At 41.4% G+C, this 20,661-nt stretch overlaps 1 protein-coding gene across 4 annotated transcripts in view; it reads right to left on the reverse strand.

Annotated features, from left to right (window-relative positions):
- pms1 (PMS1 homolog 1, mismatch repair system component) overlaps window positions 1-20,661 on the reverse strand; it is a 68,419-nt gene that overhangs the window by 15,335 nt on the left and 32,423 nt on the right. For 3 of the 4 annotated variants that reach the window (XM_067228684.1, XM_067228692.1, XM_067228702.1), the window contains exons 10-11: window positions 6,046-6,453; window positions 5,310-5,440 (exon numbers count right to left, since the gene is read on the reverse strand). In XM_067228684.1, the coding sequence (XP_067084785.1) occupies window positions 5,310-5,440; window positions 6,046-6,453 (539 nt within the window). Of the gene's footprint in view, window positions 1-2,571; window positions 2,675-5,309; window positions 5,441-6,045; window positions 6,454-20,661 lie in introns of those variants that run through there. The other variant, XM_067228711.1, reaches the window with a different exon arrangement.

Below are 20,661 nucleotides of genomic sequence, written 5' to 3' on the forward strand. Positions count from 1 at the left end.
CACTGGGGGGCCAGACAGGATAAGAGCTTGTGTTGGGACCGGGCGGTCTTGAGCGGTGGGACCACCAGGCGGTTGTCTGAAGAAGACCGTAGGTGACGGGTGGGGGTGTAAGGCTGCAGGAGAGACTTGATGTCGACGGGTGCAGTCCCGTTCACTGCTCGAAAGGTCAGTACCAGGGTCTTGAATCTGATACGGGCCATGATAGGTAGCCAGTGGAGAGAGATGAGGAGCGGGGTAACATGGGAGCATCTGGGTAGATTGTAGACCAGGCGGGCCGCTGCATTCTGAATCCTCTGAAGAGGGCGGGTTGCACATGCTGGGAGACCAGCGAGTAGCGAGTTGCAGTAGTCCAACTTGGAGAGGACAAGTGCTTGGACTAGCAGCTGGGTGGAGTGCTCAGACAGGTATCTCCTGATCTTCCGGATGTTGTAGAGGGTGAATCTACACGACCGGGAGACTGCAGCAATGTGGGCCGTGAGGGAGAGCTCGTCGTCCATGGTAACCCCAAGGTTCCTGGCAGAGGATGAAGGGGTCACCGTTGCAGATCCCAGGGTGATTGAGATATCGTGGGAGATGGAGGGTTTAGCCGGGATGATGAGAAGTTCTGTTTTGGCGAGGTTCAGCTGGAGGTGGTGCTCGGTCATCCAGGCGGAGATGTCTGTGAGGCAGGCCTCAATCCTAGCTGAGATCCCCGGATCGGTCGGGGGGAACGACAGGTACAGCTGCGTGTCGTCAGCGTAGCAGTGGTAGGAGAAGCCATGGGAGGTGATGATTGGTCCAAGTGAGGTGGTGTACAGAGAGAAGAGGAGGGGTCCAAGGACGGAGCCCTGTGGGACACCAGTGGAGAGCTGGTGAGGGCCTGACAGTTTGCCTCCCCGGGAGACCTGGTAGGATCTTCCCGACAGGTAGGATGAGATCAACTGGAGTGCAGTGCCAGTGATGCCCATCTCACAGTGATACTGGTCTGTAGTTCTGGAGGACGGCAGGGTTAAGGGAGGGTTTTTTGAGTAGAGGGGTAACTCTAGCCTGTTTGAAGGCAGAGGGGAAGGTGCCGGAGGTAAGAGAGGAGTTTAGGACATGGAGAAGAAAAGTTATGATGGAGGGGGAGATGGTTTGAAAGAGAGGGGAGGGGATAGGATCAAGGGGACAGGAGGTGGGGCGATGAGAGAGAATGAGGTCAGAGATCTCTGCCTCAGACAGGGGAGAAAAAGAGTTTAGACATTTAGTTGGGTCAGTCATGGAGGGTGAGAGGGTAGGAAAGGTGGATTTAGGGAACCGACTGCTAATGTCGGCGACTTTTTTCTCAAAGAAGGAGGAGAAGTCGTCTGCTGTCAGGGTGGAGGGAGGGGGTGAGGGAGGTGGGTCAAGAAGGGTGGAGAAGGTAGAAAAAGGTTTGTGGGGGTTTGAAGCGGAATTAATTTTGTTCAGAAAGTAGAGGGTTTTAGCACCAGTTGTGTGAGAAGAGAAGGATTTGAGGAGGGAGTGATACTTATCTAGGTCCAGACCACCTTTGGACTTGCGCCATCTCCTCCCAGCTGCCCGAAGGGTGGACCGTTCTTCACGAATAACAACCGTAAGCCACAGGCTAACCTATACTAACCTTATAAACCTATACTAACCTAAGACAAATGAAGTACAATAGTGCAATATTGTTGATAGTGCAACCAGTGGCTGAAAGTGACAGTGTGTAAAGTGACTAGTGAGAAGTGTATCAATGTCCACATCAATGTCCATTCAGAAGCCTGATGGCCCTTGGAAAGAAACTGTTGTCTAGTCTGCGTGTGCGAGACCGAATGCTACGGTAGTGCCTACCAGAAGGCAACGGAGTAAAGAGACTGAAGGATGGGTGGTAACATGGCCCTGTAAAGCCTGGTTTATGCCTCTGCGGGTCTGCGTTATTTATGTAATGTGTCCAGAGACGTGCTCAGCATTTATAGTTGTGTATCCTTGTAAATAGCCATTGAATTTCTTTGCACTAGGCGTTGCAATCGTGCACAATGGTGGTTTGTTTGCTTGTAGCGCAGGAAAACCTCACAGAAGAAGTTACTGTGGTTTGGTAAACGAAACAATATTTGTTGCATCTCCCCCAATATAGCTAAGTAGCTATCTATCTATTATCTATAGATAGCTACCTAGCTATGAGGAAAGACACAAAATATGTAGTTACATATGCGTAGTTACGCGCTTTGAGAATTTTTTGCTGGTGTGCGTAGCCTGTGCGGCCTTGCTGTGCGGCCCTGTGCGGCTCTCTGCGGCGTCCGAGGACCCTATGCAGACACGTTTGACTTTGATGCATAAACCTGGCTTAAGACTTCACTTACTCATGACCAAAGACTTGAGAACTGACTTGGAGTCTACCTCAAACACTTGTGAAAATCTCTGAAAGAGGCCAAATTACATGTCATATTTCCAGGACAAATACAAGAACTTGACTGATGCAGAGTGGGCGCGGGCCGCTGATGGTTTGCAAGCTAAGCTGCAGACCCTGATGATCACCTGTCAGCTGTCCTTCGCATATCTACATCAGACATTCAACCAGACTTCAATGCACTTGTTGAAGCCCAAGACAGACTGGATTTGTTTCACTGACAGTAGCGGTTCTAGGCACGGGCGAACCGGGAAGCCGCCCGGGGCGGGATGAAGAGAGGGATGGGATTTTTGTGTCTGGCACCCTCTGCTGGCATAAAAAAAGTAGTGTGTTAGTGTGTGTGTGTGTGGGGGGGGGTGCACCGCCACTGCACACTGAGTAAGAAAAACTGAACTGAAAAACATCTAAAGCACTTATTGCTTTTGTATAAAGTTAATCAATTGCTGATCTTTAACATACATCTTATGTATTCTTGTGACCTGTAAAAACACTTTTGACATATTTTCATAGCCTTGTAAATATGTCAATATGTCGAATCATTCCCAGTAGCAGCTCAAAACCAAATAATTTACAAGCTTGTACACCTGTTGTGTGTTCTTCCACACCTTAGCATTGCACCTATTCAAACTGAATGACTAAGTTTGGCAGTGAACACTGTAAATTCTTTCCAAAGGGCATTCTTTCCACCTGCAGACTGTGGTACAAACCACAGGACACTTTGTCTGTCAGAATGCCATGTCAACTGAGGTGACCTGTAAAAACCCTCATAACAGTGACGACTTGGAGGCATTTTTTCTTTTTAATACGAGGAAAAATAAGGCCACAAACTGTGGATGAAGGAAAAACTATTTCAAAAGTATTTGGGTTAAGGATCTTTTGGTTAGGGGATGCTGCATAACACAGAATACATTTCTGCTAGTGTTAAGTATCAAGACATAAGGAAACCATCAAGCACCTCAGTCAATTTTACCAACCAAAATGTAGTTTTAAAGCCCCTGTTATAGCCTCCAACCATCATGGTGGCGCACTGGTCTTCCCGATGCAGCTGAGAGTGTAGGGACCGAATTTGCTGGTGCTCTAGCATGTTGGATATAGATGATATAATAATTTTGAGTTATACACAATTATTGTATGTTGCAGTGTGCTGTGTATTAGGAATGACACAACAGAACGATGAAATCAATACAATTTGATTATAGAAATAGTTAGCAACGAATTTCATTCTCAGGTCTATCTTGTTGCGCGGAATGTCACAGAAAAGAAAACTGTTCCATCAAACACATCTACAGTATAGGAGCACTTCATATGAAATGAGAGTAGTAGGAGTATTAGCTACAAACTATGTCAAACTTATCTTGCATGGCAGAAAGCACCATGTTGATGAGAGAACACCTTCAAGTTGGAGCCATGAATGAAGGTGACTTAACAGCAGGGTAAATAACAACTAGTTGCAACCCTAATGCAAATCCCCATGCCAAATGTTATTGAAGCATTTTTGTCACCAAACATGATAAAGTAATTGACTGTAATCCTGTTCCTTAGGGCTTTAGGATTGACATTTCTAAATTATTTGTGAACTATGACATTAATGGTGTCCAACTTGTAGTTGGACACCATTAAGAAGTAATAATAGCTTTTCTTTTTAACCAGTGGCAAACGGTGTGTTTAGTGTAGTATGTCATGTCCAGCAAGACAGTGCATCAGGGTCAGTGCTTTCAATGTCAATACACAACCAACAAAATAGTAAAAGAGCAGAGCGGTTTTCCCCTTTGTTAGTGGACTTGGCCTCCCTAAAAAGTATCTAATGTCTGAATCAAATGTCATGTTTTCTATGAAATACTATTAATCTGTGTCAATTTGTTCACTCTTTAAAATGTGTCATACCAAATAATAATTCATAACTTATTCGGAAGCAGTGCACTGTCAACGCTGTATATGGTGGGGATGGTGCACTGCTGACCTCGATGGGGGACGTCCTGGATCGGTGGAAGGAATACTTTGAAGACCTCCTTAATCCCACCAACACGCGTTCTGACGTGGAGGCAGAGTCTGGGGACATTGGGGAGGGCCCTTCTATCTCTGGGGCTGAGGTCGCCGAGGTGGTTGAAAAGCTCCAAGGTGGCAAGGCCCCTGGGGTGGATGAGGTCCGCCCGGAGTTCCTTAAGGCTCTGGATGTTGTAGGGCTGTCTTGGTTGACACGACTCTGCAACATCGCGTGGACATCGGGGACAGTGCCTCTGGACTGGCAGACCGGGGTGGTGGTTCCCCTCTTTAAAAAGGGGGACCGGAGGGTGTACTCCAACTTTAGGGGGATCACACTCCTCAGCCTCCCTGGGAAAGTTTATTCAGGGGTGCTGGAGAGGAGGGTCCGTCGGATTGTCGAACCTCCGATTCAGGAGGAGCAATGTGGTTTTCGTCCTGGCCGTGGAACTGTGGACCAGCTCTATACCCTCGGCAGGGTTTTGGAGGGTGCATGGGAGTTCGCCCAACCAGTCTACACATGTTTTGTGGATTTGGAAAAGGCGTTCGACCGTGTCCCTCGGGGGCTCATATAGGGGGTGCTCCGGGAGTACGGGGTACCGTACTCCCGGAGTACCAAATAAGTCGTTTTCACAATGTATGCTTCATGTTTGGCTACCCGCAATGTTTGGGGCTATCTCGTTGTTATGATGAGTGACCTATGCACTTTTGTAAAACTCTCTCTTGGAAGTTGCTTTGGATAAAAGCGTCTGCTGAATGCATAAATGTAAATGTAATGTAAATATTGTGGTACCAGGTCACTATAGTTTATGAGCAATAAATGTACCATGTTAAAGCAACATCCTAGTATCCTTGTAATCAACCTAAATCTAGTAATCTAATAAAAAATGTATAGCTAACATCAAGTAACCTCTTGCAGTAGAACATAATTCATAGTAGTTATCTTCATAGATTTCCTTACCTGGATTGAGTTTGATTTCAAAGCCATTTGCCACAAGCCTGGGGTCAGCAAAGAGGGTCATGCTATTAAGCTCTGGACTCCCCATCGCCATTGCATAGAGAGCTTGGGCATACTCAGCACCCCCAAGTTCACTGCAAAAAAACATCAAAATGTCATCATATGAAGGTATAGTGAAAGGCTTTATTTTTCTTCTTTTTTTTTTTACTTAATTGGTGCACTGAATGCACACCAAAGGCAAAACCTGTGCAAAACCAATCACAGAAGTCAAGCTCAATTGCAAGACAGACTGGATTTGTCTCACTGAGTAAGAAAAACTGAACTTCAAAACATCAAAAGCACTTATTGCTTTTGTATAAAGTTAATCAATTGCTGGTCTTTAACATACATCTTATGAACGTTTAAAGTTATGTAAAAAAAATTCAATGACACTTATTGTAACATGTATTCCCAGTAGCAGCTCAAACCATATAATTTACTGTTTTTTTTGCTATTATTACTGTATATGTTTAAAAAAACGATTAGGCTTCAAGGACAAAAAGTAAATTGAATGCCTAAATGTCTGTCTGCATGCTTTAAATAGTAAGCAAGGGTCACCCAATTCACCGTCTCTAAGAGCAGTTAATTTTCTAAAATGGGTTGGTGTATCTAATAAAATGGACACCTGACTGTAAATATACACGTCAAGCCATAAATGGGGTGAAAAGTTACTTAAGACACCTTTATAAACATATGTTACCTGTTTGTCAACTGTATAGGGTTCTGTAGATTCACAGTTGGAAGTATGCTATTCTCTAGAAGTCTCTTAAAAATCAGGGACTCCTCTGCCCGATATGGATTTAACAACATGAGCTTGCTACCATATAAAATGACCCAGGGGCTCTGAGAGGCTAGGCTGTTTACAAGACTGTGACCTCTTGGTCTTGGTCCGCTCTGGAATGATAGACGATGGAGCTTCAGTCTAAGAGCAGTTATACTGAAAGGAAGGGGCTGGGATAGTTTTAACCCAGTATTCTTCCTCTTCTGGGGCTGGGGGGAGAACACCTGGGTCAGGACCTTCTGGTTGGAAAGTGGGTCCTTGCGTTTCTGGCCTTGGAGCAAAGACAGTGTCGAATGGTCATAGCGTTTCTTTGCCTTCTCCTCATACCTGCAGTGACCATAAATAGATGACCCTGTTAATATATGTAAACGTTTTGGATTTCAATGATTGAGTAGCATTTGCAACATTGTATTACAGTTAGGTCCATTATTTGGACAGCGACACCATTTTCATAATTTGGGCTCTGTACGCCACCACAATGGCTTTGTAATTAATGAACCGAGATGCAATTAAAATGCAGACTTTCAGCTGTAATTCAAAAGGTTGAACCAAATATTGTAGGAAACTTCCCCCAAAAAATATTCCCCATATATCAGAAGCACAAAAGTAATTGAACAAATTGACAATCATCAATAACATTTTCCTTTTTAATATTTTGTTGAGAATCCTTTGCAGACAATGACTGCTTGAAGTCTGGAACCCATGGACATCACCAAACTCTGGGTTTCCTCATATCTCAGTTGTTCCCAGACTTTCTCTGCTGGGCCCCCCTTTGGTACATAAGAACATTTTTGCGCCCCCCCCCCCAAAAAAAACAGAACACACATACACATATTTTGTTTTCCGACTCCATTGCAGTTTATTTCACACATTGTAATTAATACAAACCTCAACCTTTTTTTAACAAATAAAAGTAAACTGCAATAAACTACTGGTTGCAATAAACTATATCATTATTTGAAGTGTAACTGTTTTCAAGCATCTTAACTGTGTAATTATGTTCAGTGTAACAGTTTTTTTTTTATATTCAACATTGCTATCAATGCATTTTTCAAAAATTGTCTGTCTGGGTTTTAAAACATGACCAACTAACTCACTGAGAAGAAAAAAACAAAAACCTAAAAGGTTTGTTGTGCAAAAATGACACCTTTAATCCTCACATCTTTTCAGTAACTGCTGAGGGCCTGCTTCATGCTGCAGATCTCCTCAAATCTGGGTTGCAGGTTTGTGATTGCCACTCTGAGTTCATTTTCAATGTCCGTGGCCCGTATCAGATTCAAGACCCTGGTACCGACCTTCCGAGCGGTGAACGGGACTGCACCCGACTACATCAAGTCTCTCTTCCAGCCTTACACCCCCACACGCCACCTACGGTCTTCTTCTGACAACAGTCTGGTGGTCCCACCTCTCAAGAGCGCCCGCTCCCAACCCAAGCTCTTCTCCTGTCTGGCCCCCCAATGGTGGAGTCACCTCCCCACCTCCATCAGGGACACTGACTGTCTCCCCACCTTCAAGAAAAGGCTTAAGACGCACTTGTTGGACCTGATGTTTCCTCCAGGAACACAATGACTCTTATTGAGGGACTTGTTACTCTTGTTGGTTAGTTGTAACTGATTTAACTTCTTGTACTCGCTGTGAATTATATTATTGTTGCTTGCTTTTTCTACAGGTACACTCTTGCACTTTTTGAGGTTCATGTTGTTTAATTGGACCACAACCTTTGTTCTCTCACATATTATTAGGATTCCTCCGTAAGGAGGAAACCTATTGTTATTGTTAGTTTTATTATTATTATTAGGATTCCTCCGTAAGGAGGAAACCTATTGTTATTGTTAGTTTTATTAGGATTCCTCCGTAAGGAGGAAACCTATTGTTATTGTTAGTTTTATTATTATTATTATTATTATTATTATTATTATTCTAGTTCCATGGGAGTCAATGGCAGCCCCTAGAACCCTTGGATAACTTTTTGTTAAATTTGGCACACTCATTAAGGACAGTTCCTTCTATACCTACACCAAGTTTCATGTATCCCATCAGACCACTCTAGCGCCACCAATGGGTCAAAGTTGGACTTGTGTTTACACACGCAACTTTTGAACCGTATGACTGATTTACAAAAATGAGGTACCATTGGATTCCCTGGATGAAGACGAGTTCAACGCACCCTATGACGTCAATTTCCGGTTGTATAGATTTTCCGCTATTTCCGGTTGTATCAAAAACCTTTGAAAGCCTACTCCTCCTACAATTATTGTCATATCTTCTTCAAAATGACCATAGATGATCTTCAGACCAAGCCTCACAAAAGTTATCCCATGGCGTTTTGATTTTCTAAACCGTTTGTCCGGCACAACCAATCAAAATCAGCAAAAAAGTAACCAAACAGGAACTTGGGTCAAATCTCAGCAAATCTTTGAGATATCAACACTAAACTTGGTATATCGGTGGACGACACTACAACATGTTACCATGTGCAAAGGCAACTTCATATCTCAAAAGATGATTGATATAAAGCAAATCGAATTTATCGCTAACGCTAAAATAATGCTTTACACATCCGCCGGTCAAAAACTGATACTTTGATTCAATCACAAGTTCATATGAAGACTCTTGAGAATGTTTAGTACACAAATCTGAGGAAAAGTTGACTGTAACATGAAAAGTCGATTTTATGTGAATATTTGAAACATGCATGCTTGGCTAATTGCTAACGAAATTTTCAATGAAATGTCTCCCCTGCTCTTCAGCGCGCGCGTGCTCCACATTCTCACACACTCAGCCTTTCCCTTGACACACGCGCGGGCTTGGCGAGACGCATACACAACATTTCAGGCAATTGTGGGCTGACCAAGCCCCCACTCATTCCTTGGCTTGAAGTGAAGGCCCTTGTGGATCTTGATGGTAATGCATTTTAGAAAAAGTTCTCAAAATCCTGAAACATTGATAGTATAGGCCAGGAGTAACTACCACACCACAAATGACGCACCATTATCCATAGGTGGCGCTACGGCCAAGCCCCAATTTTCCATTTACAAAGTGATGCCATTCGCATCCCATTTGTCCCAAAATTCTGAAATTCATTAGATATGCCTTATTTCTCATGAGGAACAAAAAAGCCTCAATAACCTATAACGGCCGCCATATTGGATGTTTTTGTACAATAAAGATTTAGGAAACACGTTTTTTTGCTACTTCTCCTACAATTCTTGTCCAATCTTCCCCAGAATTGGCAGGTATCATCGTCAGAGCAACCCTCACTGAATTCTTTAACAGATTTTTGAATTTCAAAACCGTTTGTCCGGTACAGCCAATCAAAATCGTCAACAAAGCAACCAAACAGGAAGTTGGATCAAATCTCAGCAAATCTTTGAAATATCAACACCAAACTTGGTAAGATGACTCGGAACCGTCTTCTGAGGATGTCCAATCAATTTGGTGTCATGTGATCGTGTCATGTGATCGGCGTGGCCGCAGGAACCAAAAATGTTTTTTGGCCAATAACTGTTGATTTGTTTGCCTTTAGTTCATGAAAACTCTTGAGAATGTTTAGTACACAAATCTCAGAAAAAGTTGACTGTAAGATGAAAAGTTGAATTTTGGTGAATATTTGAAAAATGCATGCTTGGCTAATTGTTAAGGAAATTTCCAATGAAACGTCTCCCTCTGCTCCTCAGCGCGCGCGCTACACATTCTCACACACTCAGCCTTTCCCTTGACACACGCGCAAGCTTGACGAGACGCATACACAACATTTCAGGCAATTGTGGGCTGACCAAGCCCCCACTCATTGCTTGGTCTTTAGCAAAGGCCCATGTGGATCTTGATGGTATTGCATTTCCGATTTTGTATGCAATGGTAAAAGTTCTCAAAATCCTGAAACATTTATAGTATAGGCCAAGAGTAACTACCACACCACAAATGGCCCAATATCACCCATAAGTGACGCTACAGGCCACGCCCTGATACACAAAGATACAAGGCTTTCTGGAATGGGTAGGCTCAACCAAGCCCCCTCCCTTCACTCCTTGGCTTTAAATAAAAGCCCTTGTGGATCTTGATGGTATTGCATTTCATATTTGGTATCCCATTGGTAAGTCTGCGGCATGGAATTTTACAGTGACTATTTGTAAAGAATATACATTTTTCAGTGGTTTGCAATGTTTGGAGGAATCCGCCATTGCTGCTTGCAGTTATTAGGATTCCTCCGTAAGGAGGAAACCTATTGTTATTGTTAGTTTTATTAGGATTCCTCCGTAAGGAGGAAACCTATTGTTATTGTTAGTTTTATTATTATTATTATTATTATTCTAGTTCCATGGGAGTCAATGGCAGCCCCTAGAACCCTTGGATAACTTTTTGTTAAATTTGGCACACTCATTAAGGACAGTTCCTTCTATACCTACACCAAGTTTCATGTATCCCATCAGACCACTCTAGCGCCACCAATGGGTCAAAGTTGGACTTGTGTTTACACACGCAACTTTTGAACCGTATGACTGATTTTCGAAAATGAGGTACCATTGGATTCCCTGGATCAAGACGAGTTCAACGCACCCTATTACGTCAATTTCCGGTTATATAGATTTTCCGCTATTTCCGGTTGTATCAAAAACCTTTGAAAGCCTACTCCTCCTACAATTTTTGTCATATCTTCTTCAAAATAACCAGAGATGATCTTCAGACCAAGCCTCACAAAAGTTATCCCATGGCGTTTTGATTTTCTAAACCGTTTGTCCGGCACAGCCAATCAAAATCAGCAAAAAAGTAACCAAACAGGAACTTTGGTCAAATCTCAGCAAATCTTTGAGATATCAACACTAAACTTGGTATATCGGTGGACGACACTACAACATGTTACCATGTGGAAAGGCAACTTCATATCTCAAAAAATGATTGCTATAAAGCAAATCGAATTTATCGCTAACGCAAAAATAATGCTTTACACATCCGCCGGTCAAGAACTGATACTTTGATTCAATCACAAGTTCATATGAAGACTCTTGAGAATGTTTAGTACACAAATCTGAGGAAAAGTTGACTATAACATGAAAAGTCGATTTTATGTGAATATTTGAAACATGCATGCTTGGCTAATTGCTAACGAAATTTTCAATGAAATGTCTCCCCTGCTCTTCAGCGCGCGCTTGCTCCACATTCTCACACACTCAGCCTTTCCCTTGACACACGCGCGGGCTTGGCGAGACGCATACACAACATTTCAGGCAATTGTGGGCTGACCAAGCCCCCACTCATTCCTTGGCTTGAAGTGAAGGCCCTTGTGGATCTTGATGGTAATGCATTTTAGAAAAAGTTCTCAAAATCCTGAAACATTGATAGTATAGGCCAGGAGTAACTACCACACCACAAATGACGCACCATTATCCATAGGTGGCGCTACGGCCAAGCCCCAATTTTCCATTTACAAAGTGATGCCATTCGCATCCCATTTGTCCCAAAATTCTGAAATTCATTAGATATGCCTTATTTCTCATGAGGAACAAAAAAGCCTCAATAACCTATAACGGCCGCCATATTGGATGTTTTTGTACAATAAAGATTTAGGAAACACGTTTTTTTGCTACTTCTCCTACAATTCTTGTCCAATCTTCCCCAGAATTGGCAGGTATCATCGTCAGAGCAACCCTCACTGAATTCTTTAACAGATTTTTGAATTTCAAAACCGTTTGTCCGGTACAGCCAATCAAAATCGTCAACAAAGCAACCAAACAGGAAGTTGGATCAAATCTCAGCAAATCTTTGAAATATCAACACCAAACTTGGTAAGATGACTCGGAACCGTCTTCTGAGGATGTCCAATCAATTTGGTGTCATGTGATCGTGTCATGTGATCGGCGTGGCCGCAGGAACCAAAAATGTTTTTTGGCCAATAACTGTTGATTTGTTTGCCTTTAGTTCATGAAAACTCTTGAGAATGTTTAGTACACAAATCTCAGAAAAAGTTGACTGTAAGATGAAAAGTTGAATTTTGGTGAATATTTGAAAAATGCATGCTTGGCTAATTGTTAAGGAAATTTCCAATGAAACGTCTCCCTCTGCTCCTCAGCGCGCGCGCTACACATTCTCACACACTCAGCCTTTCCCTTGACACACGCGCAAGCTTGACGAGACGCATACACAACATTTCAGGCAATTGTGGGCTGACCAAGCCCCCACTCATTGCTTGGTCTTTAGCAAAGGCCCATGTGGATCTTGATGGTATTGCATTTCCGATTTTGTATGCAATGGTAAAAGTTCTCAAAATCCTGAAACATTTATAGTATAGGCCAAGAGTAACTACCACACCACAAATGGCCCAATATCACCCATAAGTGACGCTACAGGCCACGCCCTGATACACAAAGATACAAGGCTTTCTGGAATGGGTAGGCTCAACCAAGCCCCCTCCCTTCACTCCTTGGCTTTAAATAAAAGCCCTTGTGGATCTTGATGGTATTGCATTTCATATTTGGTATCCCATTGGTAAGTCTGCGGCATGGAATTTTACAGTGACTATTTGTAAAGAATATACATTTTTCAGTGGTTTGCAATGTTTGGAGGAATCCGCCATTGCTGCTTGCAGTTATTAGGATTCCTCCGTAAGGAGGAAACCTATTGTTATTGTTAGTTTTATTAGGATTCCTCCGTAAGGAGGAAACCTATTGTTATTGTTAGTTTTATTATTATTATTATTATTATTCTAGTTCCATGGGAGTCAATGGCAGCCCCTAGAACCCTTGGATAACTTTTTGTTAAATTTGGCACACTCATTAAGGACAGTTCCTTCTATACCTACACCAAGTTTCATGTATCCCATCAGACCACTCTAGCGCCACCAATGGGTCAAAGTTGGACTTGTGTTTACACACGCAACTTTTGAACCGTATGACTGATTTTCGAAAATGAGGTACCATTGGATTCCCTGGATCAAGACGAGTTCAACGCACCCTATTACGTCAATTTCCGGTTATATAGATTTTCCGCTATTTCCGGTTGTATCAAAAACCTTTGAAAGCCTACTCCTCCTACAATTTTTGTCATATCTTCTTCAAAATAACCAGAGATGATCTTCAGACCAAGCCTCACAAAAGTTATCCCATGGCGTTTTGATTTTCTAAACCGTTTGTCCGGCACAGCCAATCAAAATCAGCAAAAAAGTAACCAAACAGGAACTTTGGTCAAATCTCAGCAAATCTTTGAGATATCAACACTAAACTTGGTATATCGGTGGACGACACTACAACATGTTACCATGTGGAAAGGCAACTTCATATCTCAAAAAATGATTGCTATAAAGCAAATCGAATTTATCGCTAACGCAAAAATAATGCTTTACACATCCGCCGGTCAAGAACTGATACTTTGATTCAATCACAAGTTCATATGAAGACTCTTGAGAATGTTTAGTACACAAATCTGAGGAAAAGTTGACTATAACATGAAAAGTCGATTTTATGTGAATATTTGAAACATGCATGCTTGGCTAATTGCTAACGAAATTTTCAATGAAATGTCTCCCCTGCTCTTCAGCGCGCGCTTGCTCCACATTCTCACACACTCAGCCTTTCCCTTGACACACGCGCGGGCTTGGCGAGACGCATACACAACATTTCAGGCAATTGTGGGCTGACCAAGCCCCCACTCATTCCTTGGCTTGAAGTGAAGGCCCTTGTGGATCTTGATGGTAATGCATTTTAGAAAAAGTTCTCAAAATCCTGAAACATTGATAGTATAGGCCAGGAGTAACTACCACACCACAAATGACGCACCATTATCCATAGGTGGCGCTACGGCCAAGCCCCAATTTTCCATTTACAAAGTGATGCCATTCGCATCCCATTTGTCCCAAAATTCTGAAATTCATTAGATATGCCTTATTTCTCATGAAGAACAAAAAAGCCTCAATAACCTATAACGGCCGCCATATTGGATTTTTTTGTACAATAAAGATTTAGGAAACATGTTTTTTTGCTACTTCTCCTACAATCTTTGTCCAATCTTCCCCAGAATTGGCAGGTATCATCGTCAGAGCAACCCTCACTGAAATCTTCAACAGATTTTTGAATTTCAAAACCGTTTGTCCGGTACAGCCAATCAAAATCGTCAACAAAGCAACCAAACAGGAAGTTGGATCAAATCTCAGCAAATCTTTGAAATATCACCACCAAACTTGATGTGTCACGTGAAAGACACTACATCATGTTCCCATGTGAGAAGGCAAATTAATATCTTAAAAATAATTGAAATAAAGGAAATCTAATTTATTTCTATCTAACGCTAAAATAATGCTTTACACATCCGCCAGTCAAAAAACTCTGATTAAATCACATGTTCATAAAGACTCTTGAGAATGTTTAGTACACAAATCTGAGAAAAACTTGACTGTAACATGAAAAGTTGAAATTTGGTGAATATTTGAAAAATGCATGGAAAGGAAATTTCCAATGAAATGTCTCCCCTGCTCCTCAGCGCGCGCGCTCCACATTCTCACACACTCAGCCTTTCCCTTGACACACGCGCAAGCTTGACGAGACGCATACACAACATTTCAGGCAATTGTGGGCTGACAAAGCCCCCACTCATTGCTTGGTCTTTAGCAAAGGCCCATGTGGATCTTGATGGTATTGCATTTCCGATTTTGTATGCAATGGTAACAAGTTCTCAAAATCCTGAAACATTGATAGTATAGGCCAAGAGTAACTACCACACCACAAATGGCCCAATATCACCCATAAGTGACGCTACAGGCCACGCCCTGATACACAAAGATACAAGGCTTTCTGGAATGGGTAGGCTCACCAAGCACCCTCCCTTCACTCCTTGGCTTGAAATAAAAGCCCTTGTGGATCTTGATGGTATTGCATTTCAGATTTGGTATCCAATTGGTAAGTCTGCAGCATGGAATTTTACAGTGACAATTTGTAAAGAATATACATTTTTCAGTGGTTTGCAATGTTTGGAGGAATCCGCCATTGCTGCTTGCAGTTATATTTATTATTATTATTATTCTAGTTCCATGGGAGTCAATGGCAGCCCCTAGAACCCTTGGATAACTTTTTGTTAAATTTGGCACACTCATTAAGGACAGTTCCTTCTATACCTACACCAAGTTTCATGTATCCCATCAGACCACTCTAGCGCCACCAATGGGTCAAAGTTGGACTTGTGTTTACACACGCAACTTTTGACCCGTATGACTGATTTTCAAAAATGAGGTACCATTGGATTCCATGAATCAAGACGAGTTCAACGCAACCTATGACGTCAATTTCCGGTTATATAGATTTTCCGCTATTTCCGGTTGTATCAAAAACCTTTGAAAGCCTACTCCTCCTACAGTTTTTGTCATATCTTCTTCAAAATGACCAGAGATGATCTTCAGACCAAGCCTCACAAAAGTTATCCCATGGCGTTTTGATTTTCTAAACCGTTTGTCCGGCACAGCCAATCAAAATCAGCAAAAAAGTAACCAAACAGGAACTTGGGTCAAATCTCAGCAAATCTTTGAGATATCAACACTAAACTTGGTATATCGGTGGACGACACTACAACATGATACCATGTGCAAAGGCAACTTCATATCTCAAAAAATGATTGATATAAAGCAAATCGAATTTATCGCTAACGCTAAAATAATGCTTTACACATCCGCCGGTCAAAAACTGATACTTTGATTCAATCACAAGTTCATATGAAGACTCTTGAGAATGTTTAGTACACAAATCTGAGGAAGAGTTGACTGTAACATGAAAAGTCGATTTTATGTGAATATTTGAAACATGCATGCTTGGCTAATTGCTAACGAAATTTTCAATGAAATGTCTCCCCTGCTCTTCAGCGCGCGCGTGCTCCACATTCTCACACACTCAGCCTTTCCCTTGACACACGCGCGGGCTTGGCGAGACGCATACACAACATTTCAGGCAATTGTGGGCTGACCAAGCCCCCACTCATTCCTTGGCTTGAAGTGAAGGCCCTTGTGGATCTTGATGGTAATGCATTTTAGAAAATGTTCTCAAAATCCTGAAACATTGATAGTAAGTAAGTAAGTAAGTAAGACTTTATTTATATAGCACATTTCATACAAGAATTGTAGCTCAAGGTGCTTTACATAAAATCAATAAAAACAATAATACAAGTGATAAATAATTCAAACAATAATAAAAATCCCAATAAGATCTCTGTTCAAGAGAGAAAACAACTTTAAAAAGTAGGAAAACCCTTTTGAGATAAAATTACTTAAATGCTTCGGTAAAAAGGTAGGTTTTAAGCTGTCTTTTAAAAATGTCTAGAGTGTTAGCTTCCCTAATATTTATGGGTAATTTGTTCCATAGTTTTGGGGCGTAATTGACAAAGGCCGAATCACCAATCTTCTTATGACTGCTTCTGGTGACCTCTAATAGGCCTGCATTTGATGATCGCAGTGTTCTAGCTGGTGTGTAGTTTATAAAGGAGTTAGCAATGTAGCTAGGTCCTTGTCCGTGTAGAGCTTTGTATGTGAGAAAAAGGACCTTAAAGTCAATTCTGAAGGTAACAGGGAGCCAGTGTAAAGTAGCTAGGACAGGACTAATGTGTTTTCTCCTTTTAGTTTTGGTTAATAATCTAGCTGCAGAATTTTGAATGAGCTGTAGTCTTTCAGTGGTTTTCTTGGGAAGACCAGTGAAAAGTGCGTTACAGTAGTCCAGCCGGCTGGATATAAAAGCATGAATTAACTTCTCTGCATCATTTTGGTTTATGAATGGTCGTACCTTTGCTATATTCCTCAGGTGAAAGAAAGCTGTTTTGGTCACTTTATTAATGTGAGAGTTGAAATTCAAATCTGAGTCCAGGATTACGCAGAGACTCGTCACCTCTGGTTTAAGACAGGGGGTTAAGCCTCCAAGATTCTTAATAAGCATCTCTCTTTTGGATTTGGGGCCACATAGTAGGACTTCGGTTTTGTCTTCATTTAATTTAAGAAAGTTATCATTCATCCATTTGTTTATTGCCAACAGGCAGTTTGTAATGGAATTGATGGCCGTTGCATCGTTGGGTTCAGTGGATATATATAGTTGTGTGTCATCCGCATAGCTATGGAAATCTATGTTATGTTCTCTGATTATGTCGCCGAGTGGTAACATATAAAGAGAAAAAAGTAATGGACCTAAGCAGCTTCCTTGAGCAACCCCGTAGCAGTTCTGATGTTTCTTGGACCTATGGTCACCTAAACTAACATAAAACTTCCTTCCTGTGATATATGATTTCAGCCAGTTCAATACACTATCCGTGAACCCAATAAGCTTTTCCAGTCTATTGATTAGGATGTCGTGATCAATTGTATCAAATGCTGCACTGAGATCTAACAGGATAAGGATAGAGACTTTATTTGCATCAGAGTTTAGTCTGAGGTCGCTAATTATTTTGGTGAGAGCAGTTTCAGTACTGTGATATTTCCTGAAACCTGACTGCGAGACTTCCAGGATGTTATTTTCTTCAAGAAAATAATTTAATTGGACTAAAACTATCTTTTCCAGTACTTTACTAATAAATGGGAGGTTTGATATTGGTCTGTAATTTGCAAGTAGACTGTTATCCAATTTGGGTTTCTTTAATAGGGGCTTTACAACAGCTGTTTTGAAGGCATCTGGGAAGACGCCAGTTCTAAGGGATGTGTTTATAATCTCTAGCACCGGACCTGAGACACTATCAAACACTCGCTTAAAGAATGTTGTGGGTATAGGATCAATATCTGAGGTTGTGGAGTTAGATTCGCTGACAATTTTGGAAAGTTCACTAAGTGTGATACAGGTAAATGTGCTCATGGTTATGTTGCAGAATCTACTGATGTCAGTTTCGACCCCACTATTAATAATACTCGCTCTAATCAAAGTTATTTTGTTCTTGAAGAACAAAGCAAGCTCTTCACATTTAACTGCTGAGGATGGAGGTGGGGCAGGGACAGTGTTTAGCAGCTGGTCAATGGTGGAGAAAAGAACTCTGGAATTTCTGGCATTTTCTGTAATAATGTTGGAGAAATATTCTCTCCTTGCTAGACGGATGGTTTTGTTAAAGGTGGTTAGTGTATCTTTGTAGATATTGTAGTGGATAGTGATCTTTGTTTTCCTCCATTTTCTCTCTGCTGCACGGCATTTTCTTTTCGTTTCACTAACATTTTTATTTCTCAGCCATGGGGAGGTTCTGCTTGTGCACTTCTTTTTGGTTTTCAGTGGTGCAACAGAGTCTAACACAGATAATAGTGCATAATTGAGGTTCTCTACCATTTCATTCAGAGAGCAATCATGGTAAGTCGGCTCATGTAGAGCAAATTGTTCAGAAAATGTCATCATAGCTGTATCGTCTAAATATCTTCTATGGACTAAGAATTCTTTTTTGGTTTTTGTTAGGATAATTTCCACATTAAAAAGTATATAATGATGGTCTGAGAGGGGTAGATCAGTTATTGAAATATTATTGATATTTAGTCCAGTTGTTATCACTAGATCTAGTGTGTTTCCGATAGTATAGGCCAGGAGTAACTACCACACCACAAATGACGCACCATTATCCATAGGTGGCGCTACGGCCAAGCCCCAATTTTCCATTTACAAAGTGATGCCATTCGCATCCCATTTGTCCCAAAATTCTGAAATTCATTATATATGCCTTATTTCTCATGAGGAACAAAAAAGCCTCAATAACCTATAACGGCCACCATATTGGATTTTTTTGTACAATAAAGATTTAGGAAACAAGTTTTTTTGCTACTTCTCCTACAATTTTTGTCCAATCTTCCCCAGAATTGGCAGGTATCATCGTCAGAGCAACCCTCACTGAAATCTTCAACAGATTTTTGAATTTCATAACCGTTTGTCCGGTACAGCCAATCAAAATCGTCAACAAAGCAACCAAACAGGCAGTTGGATCAAATCTCAGCAAATCTTTGAAATATCACCACCAAACTTGGTGTGTCACGTGAAAGACACTACATCATGTTCCCATGTGAGAAGGCAAATTAATATCTTAAAAAATGATTGAAATAAAGGAAATCTTTTTTATTTCTAACGCTAAAATAATGCTTTACACATCCGCCAGTCAAAAACTGATACTCTGATTCAATCACAAGTTCATGAAGACTCTTGAGAATGTTTAGTACACAAATCTCAGAAAAAGTTGACTGTAAAATGAAAAGTAGATTTTTGGTGAATATTAAAAAAATGCATGCTTGGCTAATTGTTAAGGACATTTCCAATGAAATGTCTCCCCTGCTCCTCAGCGCGCGCGCTCCACATTCTCACACACTCAGCCTTTCCCTTGACACACGCGCAAGCTTGACGAGACGCATACACAACATTTCAGGCAATTGTGGGCTGACCAAGCCCCCACTCATTGCTTGGTCTTTAGCAAAGGCCCATGTGGATCTTGATGGTATTGCATTTCCGATTTTGTAAGCAATGGTAAAAAGTTCTCAAAATCCTGAAACATTGATAGTATAGGCCAAGAGTAACTACCACACCACAAATGGCCCAATATCACCCATAAGTGACGCTACAGGCCACGCCCTGATACACAAAGATACAAGGCTTTCTGGAATGGGTAGGCTCACCAAGCCCCCTCCCTTCACTCCTTGGCTTGAAATAAAAGCCCTTGTGGATCTTGATGGTATTGCATTTCAGATTTGGTATCCCATTGGTAAGTCTGCAGCATGGAATTTTACAGTGACGATTTGTAAAGAATATACATTTTTCAGTGGTTTGCAATGTTTGGAGGAATCCGCCATTGCTGCTTGCAGTTATATTATTTATTATTATTATTCTAGTTCCATTGGAGTCAATGGCAGCCCCTAGAACCCTTGGATAACTTTTTGTTAAATTTGGCACACTCATTAAGGACAGTTCCTTCTATACCTACACCAAGTTTCATGTATCCCATCAGACCACTCTAGCGCCACCAATGGGTCAAAGTTGGACTTGTGTTTACACACGCAACTTTTGAACCGTATGACTGATTTTCAAAAATGAGGTACCATTGGATTCCCTGGATCAAGACGAGTTCAACGCACCCTATGACGTCAATTTCCGGTTATATAGATTTTCCGCTATTTCCGGTTGTATCAAAAACCTTTGAAAGCCTACTCCTCCTACAATTTTTGTCATATCTTCTTCAAAATGACCAGAGATGATCTTCAGACCTAGCCTCACAAAAGTTATCCCATGGCGTTTTGATTTTCTAAACCGTTTGTCCGGCACAGCCAATCAAAATCAGCAAAAAAGTAACCAAACAGGAACTTGGGTCAAATCTCAGCAAATCTTTGAGATATCAACACTAAACTTGGTATATCGGTGGACGACACTACAACATGTTACCATGTGCAAAGGCAACTTCATATCTCAAAAAATGATTGATATAAAGCAAATCGAATTTATCGCTGACGCTAAAATATTGCTTTGCACATCCGCCGGTCAAAAACTTATACTTTGATTCAATCACAAGTTCATATGAAGAATCTTGAGAATGTTTAGTACACAAATCTGAGGAAAAGTTGACTGTAACATGAAA

The sequence above is a fragment of the Osmerus mordax genome, chromosome 2 (assembly GCF_038355195.1).
Source record: "Osmerus mordax isolate fOsmMor3 chromosome 2, fOsmMor3.pri, whole genome shotgun sequence".
In the NCBI taxonomy this organism is placed as follows: domain Eukaryota; kingdom Metazoa; phylum Chordata; class Actinopteri; order Osmeriformes; family Osmeridae; genus Osmerus; species Osmerus mordax.